Source organism: Lichenostomus cassidix, chromosome 3, assembly GCF_008360975.1.
Source record: "Lichenostomus cassidix isolate B80296 chromosome 3, HeHo_3.0, whole genome shotgun sequence".
NCBI lineage: Eukaryota > Metazoa > Chordata > Aves > Passeriformes > Meliphagidae > Lichenostomus > Lichenostomus cassidix.
In genome coordinates, this window is record NC_139483.1 from 87,798,037 (window position 1) to 87,810,156 (window position 12,120).

The 12,120-nt window shown below is 40.7% G+C and overlaps 1 protein-coding gene across 4 annotated transcripts in view; it reads left to right on the plus strand.

Annotated features, from left to right (window-relative positions):
* The first annotated feature begins 176 nt into the window (after positions 1 to 176).
* Positions 177 to 12,120, plus strand: part of DST (dystonin) — a 295,384-nt gene continuing 283,440 nt past the window's right edge. For 2 of the 4 annotated variants that reach the window (XM_085056610.1, XM_085056616.1), the window contains exons 1-2: positions 177 to 372; positions 815 to 876. In XM_085056610.1, the coding sequence (XP_084912736.1) occupies positions 192 to 372; positions 815 to 876 (243 nt within the window). In that variant the 5' untranslated portion in view covers positions 177 to 191. The remainder of the gene's footprint in view (positions 373 to 814; positions 877 to 12,120) is intronic. The other 2 variants (XM_085056608.1, XM_085056615.1) reach the window with 1 other exon arrangement.

The window sequence follows — 12,120 nt, forward strand, 5'->3', positions numbered from 1 at the left end:
CGTCCCGCTCCTCCTCCTTCTCCTCCTCCTCCCCCGCGCCGCCGCCTCCCGCCCGGCTGCCGGCTCCAGCAGCGCGCTGCTGGCGGCGATGCCCGCCCCGCTGCCGGGGGGAGAGGCTGCCCGGCGCTGCCCGGCCCCTCGCCGCTCGCCGCAGACCCGCGCACGCACAGGGGCAGCCGGGCGCTTGAGCCATGATTGCCGCGGCTTTCCTGGTCCTGCTGAGACCCTACAGCATCCAGTGCGCCCTCTTCTTGCTCCTGCTGCTGCTGGGGACCATTGCCACGATTTTATTCTTCTGCTGCTGGCACCGCAGGCTCCAGAAAGGGAGGCATCCCATCAAATCCGTCTTTTCAGGTCGCTCAAGGAGCCGAGGTAAGAGACGCTGCCGGTTCCCGGGGGCGGCGGAGCGTGTCCCCGGCCCATCCCGAGGTTTTTGCCGGCGGAGGGCCGCTCTGGCACGGTTTAGCCGGGCTAAGCCAGGCAAAGGCTTTAAAGAAAATTCAAGCCGAGCCCAGGACTGCGGCAGCCTTGTCTCCACCCATCCCTTAGCGAAACCTCGGCTAGCGGGAGAGAGGTGAGAGGCTGGGGAGCCCCCCAGCCCTCCTCGGTCTGTCAAAGCGCAGCAGAACTTTATGCTGAACTTCTTCCCGATGAATTAAATATAAATGCCGGGCGGAGCTGCCGGCTGTGCCGGGAGGGCCAGAGCTGTCCCGGAGTGTGCGCCGAAGGGCGAGCGGCGGGGTAAACCCGTTAGCCGGGGCGAACTGCGAGGTGCAGCTGGTGGAGCCTGTGTGTCTTTCTGCTTCCCTTCCAGATGCTGTCATGAGAACTCATCACTTTCGCTCTGAGGTAATTTATTTAGCACGCAATTTCAAGGTCAGAAGTTGTTCTCTTTACCCAAGTACATATAGTCGCGGTCTTTTGTTAATGAAATCACCGTGAACTTTTCATTTTGCATGAAAGACATAATGTCCTCTTTCATTTCTTGGTTTGGTTTTTTTTTTCTTCCCAACACAAAATGAGCTCTTCATCTGTGTTACCCTAACCGGCCTGCCGATTTGTGTCATCCCCAAAGGAATTGGCTACTTGGAGAAAAGCTGTGCTTGCTGTACGTGCCAGACCTCCCTCTGTCCAAAAGCAGCCCTGAGCCCAGTTATTGACCGCGCTGGAAATACGTGCAGGGCTGGTCGCTTTTGTGACTGCAGAGCCTCTGCTCGCTTGCTTTGCCCACAGCCCTCACCTGTGCCCTGCTCCCTGTCAGGGAAGTTGCCTGCTTGGCTTGGATGTTGCCGCTCCCAGAAGGATCCAGACTAGAAGCCTGCTTGGCAGGCACCTCCGTGTGTGACTTTGTATTCAGAGGTCAGGGGAATCAAAACTCTTACATGCCAGTGCTGAAAGTATAACACAAACCCCAGTCACTTCCTAGGGATTCTGAATGAGGGGCATAATTGCTGGGAAAATATGAAAAATAATATTTGTTTTAGTACCCACTTTGTTTCCATGCTGCCCTGTGGAGCTCCTGTCTAGATATTCCGCTTGCCTGGTTTCCTGCTATTGATTTAAGGCATATCTTCATGCCATTGCCTATTATTCTGAAAGCCTTGAGAGAGAGTTTTGCAGTCAAATGATATTTTGTTTAATTATTTGCATTTTTCCTTACCCTGCTGTGGGTGTGAAAATTATCCAGTTATGACTAATGTTTTCAAAAGTGTGCTTGGGATACATTTTTTCAGCGTGGTTTGTATTGGCAATTAGTTTTAAACTCTTAACTATTTTGAAATTTGTACAATCACAAAAAGAAGATGACATGGGGAGTGTCCTATCTTTAAAGCATGAAAAGCCTGAGTTTGTTGTTGACTGAATAGTACTTCAGTAAAGTGAACAAACTAAATGTATCCCTCTGGAAATCAAAATATTTTTTCACTATTTAGTTTATTCAATACGCAATGCTTGGTTCCCATGTAAAATTCACTCAGTCCTGAGCCTAGACAGAGATGAAGTTTAATGTTTTGAAATACGTGCCATCCTGCATGGTGACACTCCTAGCGAAGTTTGCAGAGTAATTTATTTTTATTGCTGCTGCATGTGGTTATTTGTTTATCATCCAGTCAGAAGTAGACGAATTTAAAATATTTCCTAGAAGCTTCCATTTAGTGAAACATGCTAGAGTAACTGTTATATTCTTTCAAAATTTTCTACATTTTGTTTAGATGGAGTGCTACTGCAGCTAGTTGGTCTAAACTTCCCTTTTAAATAAGTGGTGGAGCTGTTTTCCCCATCATTATCTGCTGAGACTTTTGATTCTTAAGAGAAACGATGACTCATTTGACATCATTAAATTTTCATTTTCCAATATTTTTTTCAAGTAAAATGTTATTTTAATGAATCTAATAGAACTGATTAATGAAAAAACTACAGGCATACTTCCAATAAAAATATTGGAAATGTCTGAAGCAGAATTTGACATTCTCCATCTATGTCATCACAAAACATTATGCACTTCCAACCGAAATGTGATGTTGATGAAAGCAAAGCATGATACATGAAAACATGGGCTTTGCATAATCCCCCACCCCTCCCCAAAGGAATGTAACATCTCAGCTCCAAGTTTTATAGCACAAGGTACATCTGCTAGCTTTCACCATGCTCAGTTGTTTGTCAGGTGTAGTTATAAATAGTGCTTCTTAATTATAATAAAAGATAATGAAAAATAGGCTGATAGTAAATAGCAGTGGGTTGGCATTCATCTCCTGAGAGCTGGGTTCAAATCTGCCTTCCATCACATGTGAACGTGCAGGTGGTCTAGCAGCAGTGCACAGAGAATCATAATTGCCCTATCTACAGAGCGGTTGGCAATTCCTGCATGATTGACTGCCTGCCAGGAAAGCCTTATATTTGGAAAAATAGATGTGTGCAAATTTATGTCGAGATTCTTTGCCACAGCCACAGCTCTCATGGTGCGTGCCTTCATTGTCTATATACAGTGAAACCTATTCAATCCTTTTCCTTTAATACTGAACCACACAATAAAAAATAAGACTGCATACTATGGGAGGGTAGATACAAAATTTGAAAATATATTTATGATCCTTTTCAGCCCTCCTGTTTTGAATTTTATATGCCACTGGTGAATTGAATCCACAAATAGTTCGTTTTTGTGGGCCTTGATTTTTAATGTCTCTGCAAAACATGCCTCATTAAAATACATCAAAAGTCTATGCAGATATTACTTATTATAAAATGAACTTAAACATTTGACCCCCTGCCTCAAAAGGAGGTGAATTTGCATGAATCATTATGAATATAAAGTAGGTTAAAATCTGTCTTTGTTAGAGCTGCTTCATAACAGAAAAAATAAACCAGGAGGATGTGCGAGTTTATTGAGATAATACAGTAATGTCTCCACCTCCCCACTAACACTTCCTTACTGCCATCTGAAGTTTGTCAGGCCTAATTTTTAATATATTTTTATTTCAGTTCTTAGGTTCATTATGACTATAACTGCTCTTAAGATTCTTCCATCCCCCAGGTACTATAGAAATTCCATGAAGTCACAAAGGAATCACACCCAGAATAGTTAATGTTTCTAATCTCAGGAAGACCTAGATATGCCACTGCTTTAAAAAGAAAACAAGTAAATTTCCAACAGAAATATTCATTGCTGCATGACACATCAGACTTTGATGTAGTTGTTTGCACTAGTCTTTCTTTATTTTGAGAATCAGTCGTAGAATGAAAGGTCTGTGCTGAAAAAAAACCACACCAAAATAACAATATAACTCAGTGAGAGTTTTACCAATGTAGGGACTATGATCCATTGTTGGGGCTTTTTATTATTATTATTCCTTGTGTATTAAAAAAAGGTAAAGGTTATCAGTGATTCTGATTTCATTCTTCTTGTGCTCTCTATAGGAGTTTGTTGGGTTTTTTTTATGAAGTAGAGGAATTTTCTCTGAGTACTTTGTGAGCTTGGGCTTGAGCTTGAGACATTTCAATGTTTATCGTTTTACACTTTAGAAAGAGGTCTGAAAGTCTTCTGTACCTTTCAATTTAGAAGCATTGCCTAATGTGTTGGTGTTAAATTTTTTTCTGAATTAGTTTTCTTTATAGTTGAAGCCTCTGGAGTCATGGGATTATGTAAGATTTTTACCTTTCAATTAAAAGGGAAGTAAGCTTCTAGCCCTTAGGCTGGAAGGAATTAATCTGAATGGTATAATTCTTAATGTCTTTTGATTTGGCGGTAAGGACTGTTGAAAAGGAAGGTTCTCATTCAGGATCTATAAATGGTTGGGTTTTATGAGGTTGTGAAGGGATAATTGTGCTAATTGCTAAAGCAGTAGTTATTATATTATTGGGGAGAAATGACCAGATTTATAAATCTTTTGCCTGCAATTTTCTCTGAGCCTTACAGTTTTCCTTTATCTTACCTTTTATATTAGAAATACTATGACTTCAGGAACTGAAGGTATCAGTGGGTGTGGGTATCAAGCAACATGGTTGTATTTATTTAATTTTGACTCACATGTTTTGGTCAAGTTTCCTGTGAGTGCTTCCACTGAGACCTGCAAGTATAAATCCACTAGGAAACAAATCCATAGAAGTTTTACAGTCCACTGTAAATTCTGAATTCACATAACCCAGGTGGGACTAAACACACCAATAAGACAAATAGGAGTTGACACTTTATGAAGAGACTCTCTGGGAGGGCTGGCAGTGTATGTTAACCATGGCTGTAGCAAATGAATAACATTTGGTGGTTTGAGTTTTGCAGACCCCACACTTTCATTTTAGTACACTGAACAGTCACTACAAGGTTGTATATATTCTGTCTATTGTTATGACAAGACTGGTAGTGAAATAGGTCATCCAAGACTGATGACAATTTTTAAGGGCGAATGGGTTTTCTAAATCATCCATTATGGTACAATGGATGCAAAACTATACTACAACAATATCCAAGAAATGAATGTATTACTTTGTCAACACAGATGCTTAGAAAATTGTTCATAAGCTTATCCCTAAGCATACCCTTGCCATAAGCATGCCCCTTCTGAGGCTGATTGTGAGACAGTTGCCTAAAAATACAGTTCTAGTTATCTTACAAAACAATAATGAATAGTCTTTGAAGAGTTGCACCATAATTCATCCTGAGCATTGCAGTTATTTATAAACTGCTCCAGATATGTACAGCTCCAGTGAAAGGAGAAATCAGCAGACCCTCCAAGCTGAATTTGAGTCTTCTGTTTGATTGGAGGGAGTGCATTCAAGGAGCCCCAGAAATGTGCAGGACTAGCCAGAAAAATGCATTCATTCACCTATTGAAAGGATGTATCATTGTCTTTGCAGAGCTAAATCAGCCTGAAAATATTTTACCTTTGTGTTTGACATGATTTTTCCCCAGGATGTTTAAACTATTTTTCCATTAGCTGTCTAAGACTTATGGAACAGGTTCAAAGGAAAACAAATCAGAGACAAAAATAAATTGTTTACTTAGATGTATGAGGGCACTTACATATAGGAATGAATGGAGAGCTCTAAATACAGGTTACACTGTATGAGAACAAATCCTTCCATCCAGTTTTCATAATATATCCAATAATGTGGCCCAGACAGAGTATGCCACACTGAGCTGTCATATGGCAAGCTAGGTATCACTGAGATTTGGCTTACTATATGTTGTCTGTCCATCACTCATTGCCAGCTTTAGTCATGGCAGTGCTGCCTTTGGATAGCCCTCAAGCATTGGTCTGTGCTGAGGAACAGCCTGTTTGGCAATTGTGCCACAAAATACATGGCAATTGCCTGGTTGCTGCAGCCAGACTGCTCGAGTGCCTGAGCTAAACTGACTCTAGAGGAGTTGAATTGGGTACCTCTACTCTGTACTACAATGTCGTGTACAAAAATGCCTGATATATAGCCTTCTGGTTGTCTGTATCTCTGCTCTGCCTTCTCATGGTCTGCAGAGCATTGAAATGCTGAGGGGATCTCCTCTGAGCTCCATCAATCAAGTACTGATGATGTGTCATGGTCCACATCAGTGGTCAGGCATGGTTTTGGGACCTGCATTGTAAATGAACACCTCCTCATGGTTCCCTAGCAGGGCAGGGAAAACCATTGCATAGATACACTACTTCATAAAAATTCTTGTTACTCTTTAGTTTCCTGTTAATACAGTTATGCCACCAACCTCGTGGCTATCATACAAGTACTAGATATCCAGGTTTCTCTACTGTTATCTCTGGAAATGTGTGTTTTAGATGAGCTGCAGGTCAGCTGTGCTGGGTGCCACTGAAGTGCACGCTGCTGGTACATGCAAGCAGAGCCCTGGTTTCAAGGGGATGCAGGGGGAGCACAGCTTGTGGCCATCAGCCGGTTATCAGACACATTGTACACATTCACAAAATGGGAACTTCTAGCTGCTGTCTTTTGCCATAAACTAACCTCAGACTGAAACCATGAATTAAAATAGCTGAGGTCATACTTGCAGGGAGCATATGTATTACCACATCTCCTGTAGAAACTGTTCTTACACAGACAGAAAGGATCATGCAGGGCTCCACAGATCACATACTGCTCAGAAAAGCTTAATCATCTGCACTGATTTTTCAGTTACTGTAGTTAGGTTATAAGGGTGACAGATCAGGTTGTGGATGCTCTCTCAGAAAGAGCTCAGCTCTTTAGGCTGAGGGCATTTAATGTAAGAAAGCACCACAAGAGTAGTACGACCCTTGGGGTTGTGGCTGCTCCAGGGCTGTTATGTGTGTTTTCCTTGGGCATGGAAACCTCTCTCACAATCTCTTCCATTCCCAGACTGTTTTAAGTAGAGGCATGTTCGATGTGCTATGGAAGAATGTGCAGAGCACAGGGGGAAGTCACCTTGATGTTTTCATGTAGGATCTGATTCAGCTGAGCTGGCTTTTTGGGGCCTGGCCATGTCAGCCATGAGAGGATACCATCCAGAGCTGCAGCCTCTCTCCCTTCTCCACGTGCTCTGCAGCCTGGGGGGGTCTCAGGCTCTGGAGAGTGGGCACATGTGCTGCTCCAGCCTCCTGGGGCAAGGACTCAGCACTGTGTGGCAGAGATGCTTTAGCTTGTCAGGCTCACAGTGGAGACAGCTGATCCTGACTTAGTGTTAGCAAAGCTGCCTTGATTTTGAGCTTATTCCTTGTGCTTCTGGCTCACTGGCAAGCCTGGGTACCTGTTGTGTGTTATCTGGACCCTTGTACCCAGAGTGTCTGAGCCCTGCTGTGCTCCCTGTGCCCTACTGCCTTGCATCAAGGAGAGTCAGAGCTTTGCTGTTCCTGACTCATCAGTGGGAATGAAACATGAGTTGCGGCTGAAGTGTGAAAACACCATATCCGCTACAGAAACTAACTGCACTTGATGTTTGGGCAAAGACACATTTCTTGCAAGTTGTGCCAATATCCTTATCTACCCTGTCCACTCAGCTGTTTAAATACAGCAGCACTGGGCTTTAGAATGGTAAGGTAGGTAGTAGAGCAGACTGGAAGTGAAACACAGTTCCTACAGGCCTAATTGATGATTACATAAATTGATAGCACTTGCTATACTGAAATACATAATCATGTCAGACTGAGGTATTATATTTATCCTCCTTCCTTGTTGTAGAAAGGACAAAATGATACAACCAAGTTGAGGCATCATTCCTTCTGATCTGCTTCCACTACCTTCCTTCATGTGAAGGTAGGAGTTGGAAAGTGAGTTTATAAAAACAGCATCCCCTTATACAGCCCAATAAACTCACTGTAGGCATTTACAGTCTACAGTCTGTAGGGCTACTCAGCTGAGCTAGTGTTGGTGTCTGCTTCAGGATGTGCTGAATGGTTCTTCAAGCTTCACTGAATGTGTCGACTGAATTTTTTATTGGTGCTAACAGGAAATTAGTCTAGTTACTCCTGAAGCAAAGACTTGTTCAGGTATGTTGTTAGTATCTGAATTCCAGCCTAGGTATCTTTTTTAAAAAATATTCCTGCTAAGTATCTTATCAGTTATGCATGTATTTTATAATTGAAAAAGTACAGACACATCTTAACATGCTGTGATGGGATAAATTTTCTTACCAGTTTGTATTTGAAACAAGCACATTGGATAGAAGAGAGTAATTTCTTTGTATTAGATGTATGGCAGCACTGGTATGGTTTAGCAATTTCCTACTTCTTATTCACCTTCTTACTGTATTTTTACTATTTAAAGCTAATTCCTTTTGGCAGATCCTTGATGTATACTGGACACTGCCCAGGATGAGGAGACATGATGAGATGGAAAACGGAGGAAGCAGGGGTGGAAAGGGGACATGCTGGGGGAATGTGCTAGTATATTTTAAATTAAACCTTCCCTTGCAGACCACTGATCAAACAGTATGCTGATTTGTTTTTTGTTCTTAAATAATCGTTCCCTTCCTACTGTAGGCTTGCAGTGCCCTGAGGCAAGAGGGAAGGAACTGGGACAAGCCATTGCAAAGCAGCCCTGGAGAGCTGCAAGCCTTCTTGTTAGAGAACGATAGGGCTGCTTGGAGAACAGGCCAGCTTCTGTGGCTTATAGCTTAGACAGGAAAGAGTGTTTAAAGGATACCTTGAGGCGTGACTGGGAGTGCTATTTGGCTATTTGCTTGCCGATCATCTGATTTTCCTAATGTTACAACTTACCTGGGCTTTGATAGGAGTCCTGACCTTATGACAGGAAAACACAAACATATCATGTTAAGCAGCAGTGGAATATAGCAGGGGTTATTAGACACTGTATTCTAAATTGACACCTAAATCTAGCTTCACACAAGGGCTCCTATGTATTTATTTGGGGGGGCCTGCTTAGAAACTGAAAAGCAGGTTATTGATGGTCTATTTCATGAACTTGGTCGGAAAAGTAATCTTGTTCAGGTTATGTAAAAGACAATTGCTTTAAATGCCTTTGAACGTGTGGACTTATCTTGGACTACTACACGTGCCAAATCACAGTCTTCAATATCTGAGAAATGGTTCCAGCACTGCTTAGAGTTTAGATTTTAGAAGATAAGAATAATATCTCCTAAAATAAACGTAAGGCATGCAAAGCAGCATCAGTGAGAGCTTGCTAATGAGGGAGTGGAATGAGAAATTGAATGTAAAATCTTAGGATATTTTTTAAATCCTGATTCAGATCTTTATAGGAGTAACCCTTTGTAAGATTAAAAAAATTAATCAAAAATTAATCAAATTCAATTAAATAAAAATTAATCAAGAGAATAACACACAAAAAAGGGTTGCAGTCTATTTTTTTACTTCTGATAGAGTCAAAATAGAAAAAATGCAGTTGTGTCCTCTTTGGGTGTTTGTCAAGTAAGACACTCAGTGAGTGTAGGTAATTTTCCTGTGATAGAACATTACCACGTTGCACTACTTAGCAATCTTTACTATAAATATCTTGGAAAATTTAACTTGAATCTTGGATTTTGGGTTGAGCTTGCAGAACTGGCAGTTAAATAAATGTTGTGGGGTTTTCTTTGGGTCTTTTTAAACTGGTGGTGTTCAGGATGGAAATCTCTGTGGAAGAGGAAGGAGGGAAATAATGCATTCTTGGTCGCTTTTTAATTTAAAAGTATTTTTACAATTCAGATGCATAGATATATGTATGTTTATCTGTGTAGCAGAAAAAAAATCTCAAATTTCCCTCAGTGTGCAAGAGAATTTGAAACAATAAAGTTATTTAATTAACTCTGGCTTTTTAGTTGAAGTAGGTACTCCAGCCATAGGGTTTAATTCAGTTTCAGCCTGTCTATAAAGCAGCTGAGAATGCCAGCATCTTGAAGAGGGTTTGACACTATGCATACTAATGTCTGCAGGCCCCAAGATGTTGTGGGTTGCATAGACATGAGTTTCTAAGCTTTAAAGAGGTGGTAACTGACAATTTGAATACTATTTCTTGAGGCCATTAGTTGACAATGATGTAACAGATGACAATTCTCATGCACATACAACCACTGTCTAAAACCTTAAAACAACACAAACTTGGATATTCCATCTGAGCTTCTTTTGGCTTTGATATTCATTAGCACACCTTAGTCTATAAGAATTACTCCAATATCTGTAAAGGCCTTTGGAAGCACAGTTGAATTCTGTTGTCATTGAATTGTGGCCTAATGCTAGCTAGCACTTTCCCTGTGATTTACTGAAGTTCTGCCAGAAGGCAAACTGGGCTGCAGTCCAGTGCCCACTGAAGTTAATGCAAAGATTTCTGTTGACTTCAGCTGGACATCAGATAATGCACTTTACCTCTATTGATGTTAATGTCTACTGACTCCAAAACCCCATACTGCCTGGAAAGTTTGGGGTTCAAGAGTAGAATTCTGATATCCAATATATTCTACATAAAATTCTTATACACTGGAAGAAATGAAAACTGGATATGGTTTCTTATCAAGCATAAAAATAGAGATAACATATGATGAAGGCAGTAGGGCTAGTAGAAACTAGAATGGAGAGGAGAAGCATCTGGTGAATTAATACAATTGCACATTGAAAGAATGGAGGAGTCAGAGATCTATATCGCTAAAGCAATAATGCACACATGGGGTAGCACTGATGTATTCATATGGTTTTATTACAGTATCAGAAAAAGAATTAAAAATAAATATAAAAAAACTAAGACAGTGAAAGAAAAAGTTTCAATACATTATTCAAAATGTCCTTATCTGTAAATTTAAATAAAAGCAAACATTAGACAAGTTTTTTAGGAAGTTTCAAATTCCTGATTTTTATGATGCATTAATTAGGAATGAGAAAAAGCAAAAATATAACAAGGATAGCAGTGTATAACATATTTGGTTATCAAATACCAGACCATAATGAATACATGGGGCAAATAAATACACATGATGTTGTTAAGAAATGCTAGGTTGAGTATATTACCAAAAAAAGTCTTTAGCCACTTTCTTAATTTTTAGGTTTATGATCTTAAGAAAAGGTCTTTTGAATGACTTTTGATAGTTCAGTGAAGACTACTTTCAGATGTGTAGCTTCATTAAAAAAAAAATGTAAAATGTTTAAACAGAACAGAAAAACATGTTCTAATGTTTTATATATCAGTAATATGAATTTATAGGAATACTGTACTGAATTTTGGGGATCCATCAAGAGCAATATCTGTGAATAAGGAAATGTGAAACACTCACAGGGAAAAAAGTGATGGAAGAGACCAGAATAATTTCATGTAGAAGGAGGAAAATAAAAGGAAGTCTGATGATATGAATGGAATATGTATGGAATGATGACTACTGTATTGAAGGCAGACCAAAACCTAGTCACCATGGCTCTGATCCATCCTATTTAATTTGGATGTCTGTGAGTGAAGTAGTCAGCTTGGGCTCTGGTTATGGCCAATGGAAAGAAATAATTGCTGTGAAGGAGTGGTTCTTCTGGCCTGCTGGCTTTGGTGGCTCACAGGATAACCCAGGGAGGGGATGTCTGCTGAACTCTGGTCAGAGGAAGCCCACACATGTTTCTATAGACAAGAAATTAGTCATTGAATCAGAGGTGTGAAGTTAAAATTTGGCTGGATATTTTTTACAGAACACCTTACTGTGAAAGTGATTTTACACAGTGTGCTCTGGCATGCAGTGGCCAGGCTGGCAACATTCATCATCGATTTGGGTATAAAGATAGACAGAATAAGTTCTTTCAGTATTGTCACACCTCATTCCAGGGGAAAAACCCAACAAACAACCAACCAAACAAAAAACCCCAAACCTAAAAAAACTCCCAACATTCACAGAAGACTTAGAAGGATGAATTTTAGCTAAAAGATGTTGATCTCCCCAGCCTGCTTCCTCATACAGAAAAGCTCCCTTGAGACCAGGTGAACTAGCCTTTGGCTCTGCAGCAGCCTCCAGAGACACCTCTCTTTCCTGTTTGCTGTAGAGTTTGATTAGGAAGATCATTCTTCCTGAATTCAAACAGACTCTAACTGGAAGGATGCACATGAATGCTCTTGCAGAGAAGATAATTCCAGGTTCAGTTTGCCTCATGTGCTCCTCTGATATATCTAAAACTGGTTCTGGTGGTCATGTGAGTTGTTTCTGTAAGGAAGAATACTTTAGTGTAAATCTTTGTGCAGCTATTTTGGTAT